At 44.3% G+C, this 18,665-nt stretch overlaps 3 protein-coding genes across 8 annotated transcripts in view; 1 reads left to right on the forward strand and 2 right to left on the reverse strand.

Annotated features, from left to right (window-relative positions):
- The window catches only part of SLC38A6 (solute carrier family 38 member 6), a 55,093-nt gene extending 45,536 nt beyond the window's left edge, over positions 1-9,557 (reverse strand). Inside the window, exon 1 of the mRNA XM_055716745.1 lies at positions 8,402-9,557. The gene's annotated coding sequence lies outside the window, so the exon portion shown is untranslated. The remainder of the gene's footprint in view (positions 1-8,401) is intronic.
- On the forward strand, positions 6-8,379 carry TRMT5 (tRNA methyltransferase 5). 3 transcript variants are annotated; one of them, XM_055716742.1, is made up of 5 exons: positions 6-130; positions 1,837-2,486; positions 2,902-3,026; positions 4,566-5,220; positions 6,202-8,378. In XM_055716742.1, the coding sequence occupies exons 1-5, from the start codon at positions 126-128 to the stop codon at positions 6,264-6,266; spliced, it is 1,500 nt and encodes a 499-aa protein (XP_055572717.1). In that variant the 5' UTR covers positions 6-125; the 3' UTR covers positions 6,267-8,378. The 3 variants fall into 3 exon arrangements, with proteins under 3 accessions (XP_055572717.1, XP_027658357.2, XP_005437352.2); XM_027802556.2 differs by lacking the exon at positions 6-130 and adding an exon at positions 143-796 and having other exon boundaries at positions 6,202-8,379; XM_005437295.4 differs by lacking the exon at positions 6-130 and having other exon boundaries at positions 822-2,486; positions 6,202-8,379.
- A 146-nt stretch (positions 9,558-9,703) lies between the features above and the next one.
- The window catches only part of MNAT1 (MNAT1 component of CDK activating kinase), a 124,598-nt gene continuing 115,636 nt past the window's right edge, over positions 9,704-18,665 (reverse strand). For 3 of the 4 annotated variants that reach the window (XM_027802560.2, XM_055716750.1, XM_055716748.1), the window contains one exon: positions 9,704-10,194. In XM_027802560.2, coding sequence (XP_027658361.1) covers positions 10,074-10,194 — 121 coding nt within the window. In that variant the 3' untranslated portion in view covers positions 9,704-10,073. The remainder of the gene's footprint in view (positions 10,195-18,665) is intronic. The other variant, XM_055716749.1, reaches the window with a different exon arrangement.

The raw sequence follows: 18,665 nt of genomic DNA on the forward strand, positions 1-18,665 counted from the left end.
GGGGCCGTGGAGGGGGCGGGGCTGGAGCGGCTGCCCCGCCCTCCCGCTCGGCGCGGCCACACGGAGCGGCGCGGCGGCGCGGCGTCACGGAGCGTTGGTGACGTGCGAGGCCGCCGGCGCTCGGCATGAGGTGAGGGCTGGGGGGCTGGGGGGCCGGTAGCTGTAGCAACGGGGTGGCTCCGGCTGCGGCCTGCGTGCGGGGCGGCCCAGCCCCGCAGCCCCCGGCCCCGCAGCCCCCGGGCGGGCCCGCTCACCTCCGGCCAGCGGCGGGCGGCCCAGGCTGCGGCGGGCCTGCCTGAGGCGGCGGCTGCCAGCGGGGCTCCCCTCAGGGGCGGGCGGTGAGGCCCCCGCCACGGATCCCCCCGGCGACGGTCCCTTCCCCGGGTGAGGCCTGACCGGCGCCTCCCCGGCCCGCCCGGGGGTGCGTGCGCGGTGCCTGGTGTTGCTGGGGGAGCTGGGCCGAGCCGCAGCCCCCGGCCCCTGATTCACCTCAGGTCACTGAGGGATGAACGGGGCAAGCGGGGATGTCGGTCGGGAGGAAAGGCAGGCCTGCCCTGGGCACTTGGGAAAGATGCCGGCCCTCACGGCAGCGTGGCGGCGGTGACCTCCCACCGGACCCGGCGTGGGGCTCGCCTGGGACCGAGAAGCCTGCGCGAACTAGGCCCGCAGTTTCCAGCTAGGAGGGGAATACCTAAGAAAAACACCGGGGTGCACTGGCCTCTGAATGAAGGATTTCTCCTCTCTAGCAGATGTGAAGAATGTGATGTTTATTTTTTGAGTCAGCAGGGAAAAGGAGGTGTGCTTTGCCAAAAGCTTGGCTCAGGGAAATGAACTGGCTGGGAGATGCAGGGAGTCCCAGCAAGGAGCTGGGATTTGTGCGGGAGGGAGGATGGGAGCGGTGGCAGCTTTGCTAGGGCTCGGATGTAGCATCTTTTCTTAAGAAGAGACTGCATGGCTCGTTGTGCTGAAGGAGGGCAGTGGCCTGTACGTTGGAGTGCAGATGTCTGAGGCAGGCAAAAGAGCTGGTTTCCTTTCAGAGCTAGTTTGCACCTTTCCTATCAACCCCCAGTCTTAAAACAAACATCCCAAGAAGTCAGGAGAAATGTCAGCCTCAAGCACTACCTAATCATTGGTTCCTGCCTAGGAGCGGCCGATGCAGAGTCAGGAAATTTGCGCCCCATTGAGACTGTCTCTACTCAGGGAAATCATGTAGACAGAGAAGCATAAAGCTACTTTTCAAGTCCCTATCCTATGAATGAACTGTGGAGAGGGGTTCAGTCGCTTGAGCAGACATTAGTAATGCTTCCTCATTCCTTTAGGGGAATTCTGCATTTAATTCATGGTGTTTCTGGCATACAGCTCATGGAGCAAAGATGCTACAGTGTGTAACACCTTACCACTGGGGTACAGGAGGCAGAAATTGCTGAAGAGTGATTATGACTGCTATTGCTAATAACCGTTTTCTAGCAACCACTGCTTGGTGATTAATTTTATCAGAGACAGAAGGGATCCAACAGTAGGATCAAGACAATAGAAAACTCCATTTGGCTTACTGGGATTAATACCACTTTTATTAGAACAAAGAGAGGTCATTGGTTTTTCGGCAGGAGGGGATTATCTCACTGCTTAAAGTTAGTGTTTAAGTCAAAAAATACATTTGCAAAAGGACAGAAATTTGTAGTACATAATTCATAACAAAGGCCTTTAGTAAACTGTTGTGAATTGTTTCATACAGATGGAAATTCTAGTTTAAGAGAACAGCAAATCCATGTGATTTGCAGCCTTTTTAATGGAATGATTACATAACGTCTATAAAATGAATAATTTTTCTTCTAGGACTTTATGGAGATTTGGATACTCTGCCAGACTACTGAAAACTAATCATTTTAGGACAGCTGCATTAAATACATCATTTCCAGCAGTTTGGATTCTATCAGCACAATATTCTGGCAGAATACCTGGTCTCTTTTTAGTAGTTAAAAAAAATAGGTTTTTTACAATGCCTGAAACCGTGGAGGATAAAGCTAATCTAGAACTGTATTCACCACATCCTGAAGTGCGTGGGATGACACTACTCGACAGAGAAGCTTTTAAAAGGACAGTCATTGTTCCAGTTCTTAAAGTCAAGAAAGAAATTGTAAATACTGTGCTGAAGTCTTTAAAACATACGGTACTACAGCGTCCTGGTCTAAAGCGAGTGGCTGAGGATCCAGAAGATGGGGACAGTAGACTTGTTATTCTGGATCCTCATAAAATACCAGGATTCTCGTTGGGAGAATCGGAGCAAGAGATATTAAAAGAGCTTAATGTTTGTCCTGAGGTGTCCAAGTATAACTTGGAGCTGACTTACGAGAATTTCAAGTCAGAAGAGATCCTACGAGCAGTCCTTCCTGAAGGTCAAGAAGTCACCTCTGGATTTAGCCGTGTTGGTCACATAGCTCATTTGAATCTTAGAGATCATCAGCTACCGTACAGACATTTGATTGGTAGGTAAAATGACTCTTCTCAGAAAAGTAATTAATGTAGTTTGTATATTGCTTAAAAGATATTTCAACAATTATTCTACTGATAAATTATTATTTGTACAAAGTAAACTTTTGAGCACTATTCATTGCTTTATATTTTGACTTTAAATAGCTTTGTGCGGATGGTGTAGTTGTGCACAAAAGGCACAGTTGCCTCCTCTTACAGTAACTGGTCTCACTTCACTGAGCATTGGGTCAGGGTAAAGTATGCACCTTAGAAAGATGTCACATCTGCAACTGTGAATTATTAGAGGAGGGTTATTCTAATATGTGCTTACTTTTGTTAATTTCACAGTAAGCAGCAATGTTTGTGTCTCTTGTAGAACATCAAAGGTTGTCGTCCTTTAACCGGAATAACTTTTGCCCTCTCTTTCAGGCCAGGTTATAATTGACAAGAATCCAGGAATCACCTGTGTAGTGAATAAAACCAATATTATTGACAGCACATACAGAAATTTTCAAATGGAAGTGCTCGCTGGAGAGGGCAACCTGATAACCAAGGTACAGGGTGTTTTCCCCTTTTATTTTAAATTTAATAAGCTGAAACCCAAAGGCATCTACTGGAAAGATGTGATGAGGAGACAGTATTGCGACCATTCCTTTGCACAGGGCCCTTCCTGATACCTGTTTTACAGTGTAAGAGTCAGCATTTAGTTCTACATTCATTTGTCATGGTCTGCCAAGAGCAAACTCACAACCATAGGGATTGTGAAGATACATATTCTTTCAAGTTCATAGCCTAGATTTTAATGATATGTAAAAGCAGTGAAGTAAAGGTTTCTTACAGGGATACTAATTACAAACTTGTAGCAGGGGACGTTTCTGGCTCTAAAGCCAAAACACTTCGTGGTTTTGAGCTAAGAAAATGCTGTTTCTTAATTTCACCAAGCCTAGCACAGTGGCTGGTACAGAATGTAAGGCTGTGTTTTTAAATCTCACTGGCTTTGCAGCTTAGGCAAGATTTTGCCTATGGCTTTTTTCCTTTTCTGTCAGCAGCAAGACAGACCTCATCTCTCCTCTGTTTTGACATTTTTCAGGTGTAAAGCACTATGTAACTGCCAAGTATTCTTCGTGTAGGGTTTCTTGTCTTTAGCTGGAAACTTGGCCACTGGTTCGACCAAAAAATATTTTTCCTAACTGTTAGTAGCTTTATACTTTTAGAAAACATTAGAGTACTAAGTAAAAAGTTGAGTAGTGTGGTAGAACATCTTGTACGTGCACAGATAAGGCATTTGAATTGACAAGGCAGAAGTGACAATCAAATATTACGCAGATGGTATTAGCTCATTGAGCATACATCTAGCATACCACTGAGCTGCATACCGAGGAGTGCAGATACACACTGCAGCATGTTTCTTGCTGGCAAAGTAAATGATGCAGTGATTTGGATCTGCAGTTACTTACTTCAGTCACACAATTCAAGTGGGGTGCAAAGTATTATCTTGCATCCCGTTCTCATCTGAATAAATACTCTTTCTTTTTAGGTCTGTTCTTAAGATAGTGGTCATCCCAAAGTTTGGGTTTGGATTAGTTTCCAGACTCTTGTCACCTTGAGAGATAAAATACAGTATTTTTTTCAAACTGCAGAATTCAAGGCTCCCAGTTGCTTTGAATTTGTCTGGCTGTTGCCATTCTTGCGCTGTATCATTTTCAGACGCTTATTTACTATGTGGCCTCTGCTAAGGAGGGCTTGAGCCATCTTCCCAAGATCTGCTTTCAATAAAGGAGTTGTCAGCCAGCCACAAAGCTCTTGAAAAGCCTCAGATATTTTTTTTTTATGGTCATTTTAAGTTTCTGCTTTATTTCCACCGGGTGATTGAGAGATGCATAAGCCAGCCACCTGGATTGACAGTTGGAACATTCCTTATAGCTATTTCTGATGAGTAGGTCTGTTTATGCAAGATTCATGGGACAAATGTCAATGTAGACATTACTTTTTGATAAAGCACCTTGGGTTTTAGCTGTCTTAATTACTGATAATGCTTAAACATGCCTGGAATTTGAACACATGAGGCTTAAGCAAGTGTTTTGGACTTTCAGGTCAAAGAAAATAATATTGCATATGAATTGGACTTTTCTAAAGTCTACTGGAACCCACGTCTTTCCACAGAACACAGCCGCATTGTTGAGCTTTTAAAGCCCAGTGATGTCCTTTTCGATGTCTTTGCTGGGATCGGACCTTTTGCTATTCCAGCAGCAAAGAAAAAATGCCACGTATTTGCAAATGATCTCAATCCTGAATCCTACAACTGGCTCCTGCACAACTGCAAACTAAACAAAGTAGACAACAAAATAAAAGCGTTCAATATGGATGGCAGGGACTTCCTCCTGGGGCCAGTAAGAGAAGAACTAAGTAAAGAGCTCCCACTTCTGAAAGAAGAACCGAAAACCTCTTTTCATATAGTCATGAATTTGCCAGCTTTGGCTATTGAATTTCTAGATGTTTTCAGGCATCTCTTAGTTGGAGAGCCGTGCAGCACTGCTGGCCTTCCCATGGTGCACTGCTACGGTTTCTCCAAACATGGTGACCCAGCCAAAGATATTCAAGAACGAGCTGAAGCTTCACTGGGAACCTCCTTGGATGGACGCTGTTCTACTCACCTAGTTAGAAATGTTGCACCGAACAAGGAGATGCTGTGCATTAGTTTCCAGATTCCAGCAGATGTGCTGTACAAGAGGCCCTGCCCTGATGAAGGTAAGGAACGAGCCTCCTGCGTGGTGCTTGGATTACAGACTACACCTTTTACTGCCTCGGGCTGGTCCCACCTTGTCAGCCCTGTGGGCCACTCCAGCCATGTGACAGCGATTCTGTGTTTGGTTGTGAGCTCAGAGGTGGCTGACAGGACTGAGCGCCTGCACGTGTGCAGCAGCTGTGCAGGGCTTCATGCGCTCTGGGTAACAGCGGTCTGCTCCTCTGATCCCAGCATGAGCCTCCACAGAAAAAGTGGACTGGATAGGATCATCCCACAGGCCATAGACCAGGCCTTCATGCCTCAGATTGCATACTGGGGGAGGATGGGGTATCTGACGCCAAGCACACATTTCTGTTCACTAAATACGTAAGAACTGGAGCTTCGTTTTCACCCAGGGTAGAGCAGCATACTTCCAAGTGGCTGATCCCAGTTCTAACCTTCTCCCTTATGCTTGCATGGACTTAGATTAGGTCTGGAGTCACTACGTCAGCAGAATTGGGTTCTGTACAATTTAATTGAGAAACAGGTATCCTTAGAGATCTTTAATGCCGAATATATATATATATATATTACACAATTGGTCATTTATTTCTTGAAGTACTCATAGAAGCTAGTTTGTGATTTTGGACTTTCTGCTGCCTGATGGGGGAGGAGACAGGAGAAGCTTTCAGTCTGCAGTTACATGGGCTGGAGGAACAAAGTTTTTGATAAAGTTTTAATGCCATGAATCTTATTTTTGCGCTGTTGTTGGGTAGCACCGAGATGTAGGTCAAAGTGTAGCTCAGTACAGGTGTTTTGAAAGTCTTTTTTGGCATTTAGTAAAGACCCCCCCCCCCATTACTGCTGTAAGTTTTCATTTGTGACTGTTAATCCTGATTTTAACTCTCATCTCTTCCTGTTAAATCCTGTGGTACGCGGCTTGTGGTTTAGTTCAGTCTGGTTACTGTACATTACATAGCTTACTTTTTCTAACTTTCTTCCAGGAAAACCAGCCTCTAAACGCCTGCGTGCCAGCAAAGATTCTTCTGAAGAAAAGTTGCTGAGCTGAAGACTTCAAGAGTTATGGCAACTACCTTAGTAGTTTGCGTAAGGTATACTTAGGTTACCTCTGGTTTACCCCATGAATTATTTGAAGCATACCTGTGTTGCCCATCTCAGGTGCCAAGATGTGATGTGTGTTGCAGCTTTCCTTTGTCAGCCTTGATTCCTGCATTTACCTTTTTTTAACTGTGAGATCGATAGGCAGATTAAAATTGTTGTTACTAAAAAGAATTAAACTTTGCTTTTTTGTAACAAATGTGTTTTGGTACTTTTTTGCTCTCTATTTTTTCAAACTCCATGATAACTCGGTGACACAGATTAGGATAGATTTTGCCATGTCATTTTGATACTGGGCGGTTTGTGGTGAGATAGATTTTTTTATTTTGTCAATTCTAGCAAGCTGACTTTGTAATAACTTGTGCATTGGATTCTCCCTAACAAATGATTTTGGTGTTTAAGACTATTGGATTACTGTTAGCAGATGCACAAACAGCTCTCGTGTTAGCAAGGTAACCTTTCAAAAACTTCACCCAAGATACAAAAAGGCCCAAATAGCCATATATACTTGTTCCTAGGCTTTTGAGTAATAAATGCTTTTTAACACTGAGATTTAGTTGGGGATTAGTTGACTTCTAACTTAAGTGTTTGCCCACCATTAAAGCAGGAAGTACTGAAGGCCATTTGCACATTTGCAGATGAAGTACATGCTTGCATTGAAGCGCTAGACTGAAAACCAGTACCCGGCTGAACAGTCCTGTCTTGAGACTGCGTCCCCCTGTGGCTTTTGTGCCTCTGCTGCCTCGCAGCTTTCCCCCTACCTCTCTGACTGCTCCTCTGCTGCAGTCCCTGGATGATCCCTCTGACTGGCTGCTTGTATTCTGCAGGGATTTGAAAAGCCTCTGTCTCTGGTTTCTCTTTCTTGCCCATCCAAACTATTGTTGGGCAATGTCAACCACAAATAGTTTATTTGGACAGAGAACTCGGATCACCCTGTTGGTTTCAGCTATCTTCCTTCGGTCCAAGTTCAGAGCTCACGCCTGGCCACTCAGTTACCAGATGTCTCTTACCCTCCCTGGCTCTGCTGCTGTGGCTCCATCACTGGGGCCTGCAACCTGATGTCTTGGTTCTCACCCAAACAACTGCTAAGGCCTGTGGATTTGTTTTGCTCACAGCTCTGTGTGACAGCCCTTCCCTTGGCTTACACGGCCAGTGCTTTTGAGCAAGCCTTCACAGCTTGGTACCACTGGATCGCTTTTATCAAACCAGGGGGAAAAAAAAATCATCATGACTCACTTGTACTATCTGGAAAGCTGCTGTGCAGATTACCTCCCTGGCCTGCTGCTCCAGCCCGAGCATTCCCCCACTGGCCTTTAAAATGGTATCTCAACAGCTTTAACCTATTTGTCCTCACCATCAGTGACAGGCACATCGTATCCTCTCCCTACCAGTCACTGCTCTTCTAAGAGCAAGTGCTGGACTCTTGCCTCCAGCCTTTGATGCTATCTGCTGTCTGTTACATTCTCTAACACCACTGTGTGCTTCCCTACCGCTGCCCTGCGGATTTCCCATAAACATTCAAAAGCTGCTCTTGTTCTTCAGAGCCCTCCCTAAACACTGCTGTAGTGCTAAGGCCCCTGACCGTTCTGGAATGATCCATGCTAACACACCTGCGTACTGCCAGAGACCGCAGGTCCCTTTGTACTCATTGCCTCAGTCCAAATTCAGGGCTTCTTGGCCCTACTGCACTAACAGAGACCTGGCTGCGATCACCGTTTCTGTGTTATGCAAGTCAACTACCTAACTCTGATTTTCAGCACGTGACTTGCATATCGCAGGGCAGGGAAGTTCTTAGTTCTTACAAGTTTTGCTCACTTACGGGTAGCAGTATAACTTTAGATGCAAGTCAACAGATCATATGCAGCTACTGCAGTAACCGGGGGGGTTCTGTATTTTTCTGTGCAATTGCCACTTCTGCGTATAACCCTTCCACATGAAATAGCAAACAACAGCCAACATACACACAAGTTACATAAGCATATTTAAATCATCTATATTAATAGGCATATGCAGTTCTGCATTCACTAGCACAACAATCTGAGGCTTTACAAACCGAAAACGAAGCAGGTCATCGGTGAGGTGTACCTTACTGGGTGAGCCCGAAATGGTGAAGACTCCCCTGGCTGCTGCTACTTCCTGCCAGGGTCCCGAGCTGAATCCCAGGAGGACCGCTGCTATTGCTGCTATCGCATCTGGGAACAGAGGAGAGGCTGTCAGCCATCTGTGACGGAGGAAGGAACTCCCACAGCTTCTGGCTGCTAGAGAAACCGTCAGCTAAGCCCTGGTGGCAGCCATCTACTATGAGCGAGGGAAGGGACAAATAAAGGGCACCTGAGAGGGCAGGAGGAAGGACGCCAGGTGGGAAGCAGCTCTCGTCTCGGGGCTGAACTACCACACAAGTGCGAGTGTATGAGTGGCCTCTCACATGCGCCACGCGGCTGAGCCTTACAACACCCAGTGATGGGCTTTCTGTCTGCAGCCAGGCCACCTGCCCCTGGCAGGGAGCAGTACTCCACAGGCTACAATCTTTTCTACACCTGTGCCTCGTGCATAATATTACCTGCCAGCAACTATTCTGGGCACAAACAGCAGGGTTTCAGGGAAAAGGCAATGGAGATGTTGGTGCCTCCCTCCCCTTAATAAAGGAAGCATCAAGTCTGGAATAGAGCTTACTCTTTATTACAACACAGAAAAAATACATTCACTTAATACACTTCCGAGAGCAGCATTCCAACAGCTATTAAGGGATGACCCATAAAACGGGGTCCCGGCTTTACTGCAGAGGCGCTCGCTGTCCTGAGCAGTTTCCAGTCTCCTGCAGTTCATACACACCCGTGGCAAAGGCCAGTTCGGCTGCAGGAAGCCCATCTCGGCCACGTTAGTCCACGTTCCACTACAGGGAAAGGGGAAGAAATCTGTAAAAGCAGTAGATCAAGTGGCAAGGGTCATCCCAAGAGCCAGGCAAAGGGATGTTCCTGCCAAAAGAAGCTCCTGAACGCACGACAGAAAAGTTGCGGACAGAGCTAAACAGGGAAGAAAACCAAACCCAATTTTGACTACTTTAATGACCCAGCCTTTTATCAAGGCTTCCTAAATTGCTTCTAAAGGAACTCAGTTGAAAGACATTCAGCTAAAGATTTGTTTTCCAGGCAAAGGTAAGAACCAAGTGGCATCCGGAAGGATCCTGCATAAGAGTTGTGTCAGCATAGTTTCAGGGTTTCTCATCTCATCCAGCTGGCAGGAGGAAAAACCCACTTGTCCAAACTGGGGAAACTAGTTTTATGGGAAGAAAGTGTAGGCTTGAATATTGACACTAAATGTTATAATCAAAATGGCATTTAAATGCTTGTGCAAATAAAACCCTGCAATAAGAGTAAAACCACAAACTTTAATAAAAAAGTCTGGCTTTATTTAGAAAAAATTTACAAGTGTGTTTCTTTAAACCTCAAACATACACAGCTGAGTTATTCACATCTTCCATTAGATGTGGCTTATTGCTTCAGCCTCCCTCAGCAAAGTGCCACATGACTAACGAGTTTCCCCCTCCACAAAAATGTATCTACAATTTTACAAAGCTCTCGTGCAGACTTTTTTTTTTCCTTTCCCCCTTTAACACTTAAACACAGCTGGTTTTACGCAGAAAAGTGACTGCAACTTAGCCATTATGCAGATGGCAGCAATTTTACCCAGCCTTTGCTGGTTTGATTTGCTTCTCTCTCCATTCGGTGTCCCGTGACTAAGGGCTAATGCGCACTGGCTAACTGGGGTGCCAGAAAAGACCACTGAAAGCATCCTGTAAGGCTCGGTGACAAGCAAGGGAAGAAGTGTAGCCCCCAGCCAGATCCTGCGGAGAGGCGGCTCGTACATGGTTGAGATACCTGAAACAAGGAAAAGCATTATTTCAGAACAGAAATAAACAGGTCGAACACCTGCTAGTCCACAGTACAGTGAGGTTGAGGTTACTTTTTGGGAGAAAGCAAGGAAGGGGAGCTGCCTACTGCCAGCCACCAGTATGAAACTTCCCTTAGTTAAAGCAATGATGATGCCGATGCACCTTCAGACAAGCTGCCCAACACACACACTGAAAAAGCTCAGCTCTTTGCAATAGGTTGCGCAGCGTTAAGTACACTCCCTGGTTTGTATTTTCTGTGCTAGCTCTGGGGGGAGGGTTGCATCCTCCCCCCCCTTCGGTAGTTCCTTCTAAGACAATGACGATGACAGCAGAAGCTCTCCTGCACTCCCGCTGGAATCGGGGAGTTTCAGCTCTGTCCCATTACTGCTGGGCACTCCCCAGAGCCAACTGTGCCGGTTGCTCTGATGACAACAGGGATGAACGTTCTGCTCTTGGGCCTATCTGTATCTGGAATAAGTCCACCGACACCAGGGAATTAGATCTGTAGGAGGCTGTCATCAACATTTTGGCTAAAGAAGCCTCTAAACTTCACCATTAATTAAGCACCATCACTCATTTGCAGAGCCATCTAATTTTAAACCAAACCAGCCAGACTGATCAGTTGACATTGAAACATGCTACCTACACTGGCACTGCCCCAAACTCTTGGCTCCCCTAGCTCCTTCCAAGGGCTCCAACCCAGCCACGCACGCTGAGAGCTCCCAGTAAAGGTGTCTGCTCAGGGCGGCTTGAATGGGTTTCATTCGGTGCTGTGACCCTATAGTTCTTGCAGCCCACATACGACAGACCCAAGACTAGATTCTCAGCTAGTTTTATACCAAAACCCCATCAAATACAATGACAGAGGCAGGCTGTAGCACTATCGGCACAATGTCAGTCTCAAATTCTGAACACCAGATAAAATACCATAAACGAGAACTGCTTTTCAGTGGCCACGTAAGCCACTGAGCTTCAGCTAGCTGTTTTGATTCATCGCTTGGTACGTGTTGCTCCTGGGAAGGTTGAGTCATTCCACCTCTGGCTTGGCAATTCAAGCATAAACTTGCAAAATGCATACAGCCTTTTATAATGTTATCCTGAGAAACCTAAAACAGCTGCACTTTTGGCAGGAAAATACAGGACCACCAGTAAAATATCCAAAACAGTTGCATCTTTTAATTTATGACTGTACACTGTTTCCATAAAGAGTATATAAAACAGGTCAGATTTTATAGGTAAGACATAATAAACAGTTGTACCCATCGATGCCATAAACATGTAGAAAAAGAGGTTACTTAGAAATGATTAATTAGTTTTAGAACTGCATTTCTTGCACCTAATAACTACAATGCACAGACATGAGCAACGTTTCTGAGTGATTGTCGGTGAGATGCTGAAGGTGACAGACCAAATTTGCCTCCAGGGGCTAAGCTGAGATGAGCTCTGCTGCTTTGCACCAACTTGTGACATAGTCCGGGCCTCACTGCTGGGCGCTGGTTCCCATCACCACGGGCGCAGACATTAGGGCACAAATGCTTTTAATAGCATTTGGTCCACAGAGAATCTACAAACACAGCAAAGCTGGTCCCACCTCTTCATTTGCAAGGGAAGATGGTTTGCAAAGAGCTCCTGTTTCATGGGACAATCCATTTAATGGATTTAAAAAACCATAATTTACCTTTCTTGCTATTTGTCCCTTAATATCTCATCCTTCCCAAAGGCCTCTTACAGCTGCTGTGGGGAACAGGAGCTCATTCCCCCAGCCAGGAACAACGAAGGGATACTGACAACAACAAATAATTTCCTTCAAAACGCTGGTGTGAAACTACTTCCATCCTCCAAACTGGAAAGTCTTATACAAATCAATTCCCATCTCAGATTTCACTTCTATCGTGTTTATTTCATTGCACAAACTTCATTTTCCACTCATGCATGAAACAGTCCAGAGAAAATAGAGGATTATTTTACATTTCTATATTAACAAAGGTTGGTTGTGTGTTTTTCATTACTTATCTTTTTTTCCCTTATGTATCACTACAAGGAGAGAGGCAGCGTCTACTGTTTCCCTTTTTTTTTTTTTTTTTTAGGTCATCTGAAATTGGGACATTAGTTTCATAAGACAACCTGATTTACAGCTATTACAGCTGACTATTTATAGTCAGTTGGTATGTGATCTTTGAAGTAATACGAAATCATTGTCAAAAAGGCTCAGACCAACTTTTACTATGGCAACCTGCATTAATTCTCCTTACTCCTGTGAAACAAGCACGACACGCTGCTGGCTGTCAAGTGAGGTCTTTATTTTCTTGTTAAGTATCTAAACTTACTGCTCTTGACCCATTTAATTACTGTGGTACACCAGGCAACTGCAAAGAATCTGCCACACTGAAGCCACACAATGAGAAGCGAATGTTTCACCGGCTTTTCCACACTGATCCCCATCTGTGCTGTTTGAATCTGGCCGTGCCCTTCACAGGAGAATCTCTCTGAACTGGATTCCTGGGGTTTCTGGCAGAGGTCAGCACATCTTTTCATGTACACCTTTATAACAGCAGCAGGAAGAAGCGCTTGCCAAGTTTTATTTCCAAAAAGTCAAGCTCCATTAGGTCTTAGGACCTGGAGGTAATTGCTCTCACTAGTTAGCAAATTCCAGCACACTAGGTCTGTTTTTCATAGGTTTATTTTAAGTACCTGTAAATCTTATAAGCAGAAACCAGGAAAAAGAGGTTTGCTTTTTCTGGTGCACGGTTTTTTAACGTAACTTGTTTTTACTGAGGGCAGACTAAACTCTGGAGTTAAAAAAAGCCTGCACTATTACTTTTAGAGCAGGGCTAAAGGGCTGTGTGTTCTCTGCCTCACGGTTTCACACTTCCCAGCCACCGTAATGCCTAGGCTCTGCCCAAACAAGCCCCCTTTCCTTAGCTGCTGCCATTGGATGTTGATCTTCCCCATTAACCTTTCACATCAGTTAAAACACATCGTATTTTGTTCTTCATGAGCCTTCAGGGGGCTCATTCCTGACCTTTAGTTTCTCATCACCATTGGGCAGGGGGAGTGTGTGCGTGTGCGTGTGTGTGTGCATGTGTGTGTGCAGGGTAAGCCTCCTGTTTTCAAGGAAAGAAGTGTAATTCACACTTGGTGCTGAAGTTCAGAATCAAGCCAGTCATTCCTGGGGGCAGGTTTCCTTCATGTTTTCTCTTTCCCGAAGGCTGTGTCACCAGCACTTCATCAGGAATAACTGGGACTGCTGGGGAACTAGGCAGCAGCACTCAGTTCCCCATGCCTTTCCACCCCCTGCACCACTTGGCACTGCCGTTTCTAAGGGCCAGAGGACCCAACAACAGCTCATCAGCCCGTAACATCCAAGACCGTTGGCAAATGTCCCCTCACTGCTTAATAGGGCAGTCTCTCTTCAGAGACACTCAGGAAAGACTTCAGAAACAATCAGAGCAGATGGAGAAACAGCATAATCAAACCAGGAAAAAAGAAAAAAAAGGAAAGAAAAGAAAAATAAAAAGAAAAAACAACCCACCCCCAACAAACACCCCAAAACATCCAACCAACAAGCCACAAAAACTCCCACAGTACTTCCCCCCCCACACCCAACTGAAAGGATCAGTTCTCGGGATGAATTCGCGCAACCTTCCCCCATCTACCCAAGATAAATACACTTGCACCGGTGTTTCTGCAGATGAATCATTGGAGGTACATGTGGAGCACTGTGTATTTGGCACACAGATTTTACTTTTTTTTTGATCTATTAGGTATTTTATGGGGGTGAAGAAAAGAAAAATCATTCACAAGTTGTTTGACAGAAAAAAAAAAAGATAATGTAATTCTATTCCACAGAATAGATTTACTGCTCATCTGATTATCTGCAGTATCCAAGACAGAAAGTAATGGGGCAGACATTAGATCTGGGAAATTTTCCAGATTCATCATTTAAATAATAAATAGTGGTTGCATGAAAGCAAGCAAAATACTCCAGTCTGGAAAGCTGTGTAAAGCATTAGTAACACAGCAGCATATGCTGCATTCCTGAATCTTTCTGGAGACTGTGTTTTCATTAGATTTACCAAGTCTCTAAGACGATCTATCAATGCATTATTTGCAGTATTCTTGGCAGAGAACTGGATCTTATCAGACAAGAGGGGCACGTAAGAAACTGGGTTTCCTCTGGCCTGTTTTCTGTTGAGGAATGTGTAGCCTCGGTTACTCTAAGCCCCCAACCAGGCACAAACTGAGCTCTTCCACTCAACTCTGGTTTTGTCTGAACCAATTCTACCACACAGTTGGTCCATGCAGCCAAAGCAGAATTTGTTTGTAAAATGCATAGAGTTCATTGCTGTTCTTTGTTAAATAGACCTGTTAAATTCAGAATCAGACTTCGCTAGGCGTTATTCAGATATGATATGGCTCTCCACATCTCTGAGACTGTGATGTCTAAGGCAGGACAAAAGCACACGACCACATAAAGCTGGTACTCAGAAAAATCCAGAATAGCAGTTCATCCTTCCACAGACCGGCTACAAATCTGATCCCAAGTCCTCAAAAGTCAAAAAGCAATCTTTCACCTCGTTTAGCAGACACTCTTTGGGCATAATTGTTGTATTTAGACCTCAACAAACAAACCAGCTATTATTGGTGTTGGTAATTCCTGCTGAACACCAGCCAGCACAGCCAGTTCCAACACATAATGCAACTTTACCACCACCATGAACTCAAGGGCTGCTCACGAGCCCAACTCAACACCTCTGGCAGGCCTTGCACCGTGCCAGAGGTCACGCTTCCAGCCCTGACAGCAGCAAGGCACCTACCATCAGCCACGCATCTCCTCTGCCCTCCAAGACAACAAGGATTAAGTAGGAAAAATCTATTTAAGAGTTGAATGGGGAAAACTGTTCCCTGGAAAGGAATAGGTCCACGGCTGCCTCAAGGAACCAAGATGTCATTTGGTTGATAAATACAGCACAATAGTATTAATTACTTTCATTTGAATGTGATCAGGAAGCAAAAAAAATAAAAATAAAAAGGACAACAAATGATTGCAGTGTAGGGTTTGCTGCAAGCACCTGCAAACAAGCAGGCAGCTACCCAATGTAATAGCTGGGGAGAGTGTGTGTGTGTGTTTATTGGGGTTTTTTTAATGCCTCTAGACATTATGCCTCTGTGCATACAATTGCAGCAATCAATGTGAATGTCAAAAAAACTGCTAAGCATGATGAGGTCTAAATAAGACAGATTCCAAGGCAGACAGAAAAAGAATATATTTTTAACCAGATTATGTCACCTGTTAGTCTTGCAGCACAAGACCAAATCCAGCCCACAGTGCAGAGGTACAAGGAAAAGTCACTCTAAACACAATACAGTTTTGGCTACTGAACAATCTTGCTAAAGACAAGAGCTACCATAACCAACACCCTTGACGCCCCAGCAATCCCACCTGCAGACAGCATATTGACCAGTTCAGGTTCGGCTTAGTAAGGTCTACTTTTGTTATTAACACTGTTTAGCTATGCTAGTTTTCCGAGGGCTTAGTGAGCAGAAATTGCTCACCAAGGTGTAAGATGAGTGCCAGACCCCAACCTTTTCCATATCACAAACTTGCTCAGCCCATTTCACATACCCGTGGCCCAAAAAACTGCCACAGAACTGTCACTTAGCACGATTTGCAGAGCTGTGCCCAGAGTTCCTCTCATTCAAACCAGCATGTGATCAGGTGTAGAAGCTTACAGCGTGCTTGTAAAACCACCACCTATGCCTCCAATGCAGGACACACCAGAGTGATTAGCTTATTTGGGGCTGAAGCTGTCAGAGCTGACTGCTGAATGCACAGCTGGTACTACGAGCAAACTCTCTGGTTCCAAGGGACTTTACCTTCAATGACATTTCCAGGGACTCACTTGAATTGCTTGGAAATAAACATACCTACACTTAGATGATGTTTGAGTATTTTTCCCCCTTTTACTTCAGAGGAAAACTTCAACCAGCTTTCCAATAAGCAGAAGTTAGTCTTCTAAACTCTTCACAATGAGATGCCTACTGACTAATGGGTCTCTATCACAGTGAAGATTTAAGAAAAAACTTCTTAATTGGGAGTTTGAGCTCATAGCTCCTAGGACTTTTATTTCTCAGGTTAGGTCTTCTAAGTGAAGAACTTTGTTCTACCAGAAATCTAAATGAAGAACTTTGTTCTAACAGAAATAACTTTTCCCAGTAGGAAAGCCAAGAAACCCCCAATCCACCAAATCAATAAAAGAAATCTAGCACCTCAGTGATTCTTTTCAGCCCCTTCCATCAGCTTCTTCTAAATAGCAATTTGTTTCAAATGCTGTCAGAGTTCCTCTGGGCAGGAGTACACCTCAACTGCGTGTGGCAAAACAAAGTTCTTTAAAACAAAACAGGTCTGCCACAGCACACCTCAGCTAAGATTCAGAGGTCTGCTACTGGACACTGAAGGAGGAAAAAAAAAGCCTAGAATATTATTAATAATATTAGCCATGAAACAGCTGTTGCTGATAAACTCAGCTCTGACTCCAAAGGTAGAAATCAGTAATGAGTTATTTCTCCTTCTTTCCCCCCATTACTCTTCTCCCTCATATGAAAGGTCAAACATTTCAGATCCTGGCAGCCCAAAGCCACACACGTCCTGCTGCAACAGCAACCCAGCAGCATCTCGAGGTTTCAGCAGCTTCGCTCCTTACCATTCAGCTACTGCAGTGACCAATAAAAGAATCTCTGGAGTGTCTAACATTAACACTAAGGCACATTTATTTCATGTTTCACATAAACTGTTTCCTCTTTGAATGATGAAACACATATATAAACTGCAAGGTACATGTAATTATGCATATCAGAGATTTTATTGCAAATTACCTATGACATTGGTGAGTACAGTTGTGAACCCTGCAGCAAAAAAATCTCTAAATGCAACAACACAAAGTCAAAGAAGCCATCCTTGTTGCAGGGGGGGACAGGGACAGAATCAAATTTTCCCATACTGCTTTCCCTGAAAACTTCCTCTTTTTGTGATGAAATCCAGACTCCAGAGAGCAAACATTTCCACTGAAAAGCCAATACACAGGGGGATGGAATGGAGGGAAATTTTCTTCTGACAGCTATCTCAAAATACATCTTCAGTGCTCCTAAGTGAATGTGTCATAAAAAACCCAACTAGTGGTAAAAAAAGTTCAAAGTAAGAAAACTTTTAGAGAGCACCTGGTTCTCCAGCATTTTCCGAGCCCTGCAATTCTACTGCTGTCTAGTTTTTAAAAAGATGTGAGACCAGAATCAGGTATTCACATTTATTTAACACAGAGAAAAACATTTGCATTTGGAGTAACTGAGAAGCAAATACTATTGCCTAAACATATGATAAAAAAGCATGGAGAAATTAATATCAAAGAACAAGGAGAAATGCCTTCTGCTCCACAGAAACAGTCTGATATAATTTTAAAAGAAATAGATGTTTTAAAGTGTAAAGACGACAAATTAGTAAGGGAAAGGGTTTTACAGAATAAAGGAAGCTTTGTATTACTCTGACCTAATATGCATTTTCTGCCTTTTCCATGCCACAGGCTAAATGCCAGTCCTGGGATGCCACTTGCAGACTGTTCGTACAGGTTTCTGCAGGTACTGCCACAACAACTTTTAGACAACTCCAGTCCCACCCCCAGGTTCCTATCCGAGGAAGGCACCAGCCTTGACACAATTATTTCATGCAGGAAAAGACTATAGACTCAAAATACTACGGACTATAGACTTAGAGACTATCAACTTAAAGCACTGTAGACTACAGACATAAAAGACTACAGACTTAAAGCATTCTGAAATGGGACATAAACCCCTTAAATGGTGCAAGCGGACCTATACCCATCTTCAAAGGAACTGCAAATTCAATTATACCAGTACAATATGTCAAAAATGTTAACAACTTAAATAAACCTCCTCTTTCCACCAAGGTGTTATGCAAGCTAGAGATTTACATTCAACAAGAATTTGTGTGTGTAAATCCAATGCATGTTTGATAAACACATTTTACAACTCATGTAAGCCCAGAATTCACAATGGCTGTCTGCATATTTCTTTTGCTAACAATCAAATGCTTCGTCTAATCAGGTTCTCTTAACATTTGACCAGGCAGCATCGCTTCAGATGAGGTGTAACAGTTTCAACCTTAGAAATGTAAATACCAGTGCAAGGGAGCAGCCATGCCTGTCTTTGCAGTAGATTCAGTGATCTGAGCTAATGCAGGAAATCTCAAATGCACTTTCAAAAGTTAAGACAATGAAAGAGGTGATATTGTTTTGTTCATGCTTTGGTTACAAAAAAAGAAGAAAAAAAAAGAAAACCCTGAAGCTGCTAGAGTATGCCATAATCCCCAACAGGCAAGCTTCAGAGAAGGGAGGCACATTCTCAGCTGGTGTAAGTCAACACAGTTCATAGATTTCTGTGCTG

Source organism: Falco cherrug, chromosome 7 (assembly GCF_023634085.1).
Source record: "Falco cherrug isolate bFalChe1 chromosome 7, bFalChe1.pri, whole genome shotgun sequence".
Lineage (NCBI taxonomy): Eukaryota > Metazoa > Chordata > Aves > Falconiformes > Falconidae > Falco > Falco cherrug.

Bases quoted from the DNA above. Each gene is read 5' to 3' on its own strand.
- TRMT5 (XM_005437295.4), top strand. From the start codon at position 1,817: ATGAATAATTTTTCTTCTAGGACTTTATGGAGATTTGGATACTCTGCC. The intron at 3,027-4,565 runs GTACAGGGTGTT...TTGGACTTTCAG, and splicing joins AGGGCAACCTGATAACCAAG to GTCAAAGAAAATAATATTGC. The intron at 5,221-6,201 runs GTAAGGAACGAG...ACTTTCTTCCAG, and splicing joins GAGGCCCTGCCCTGATGAAG to GAAAACCAGCCTCTAAACGC.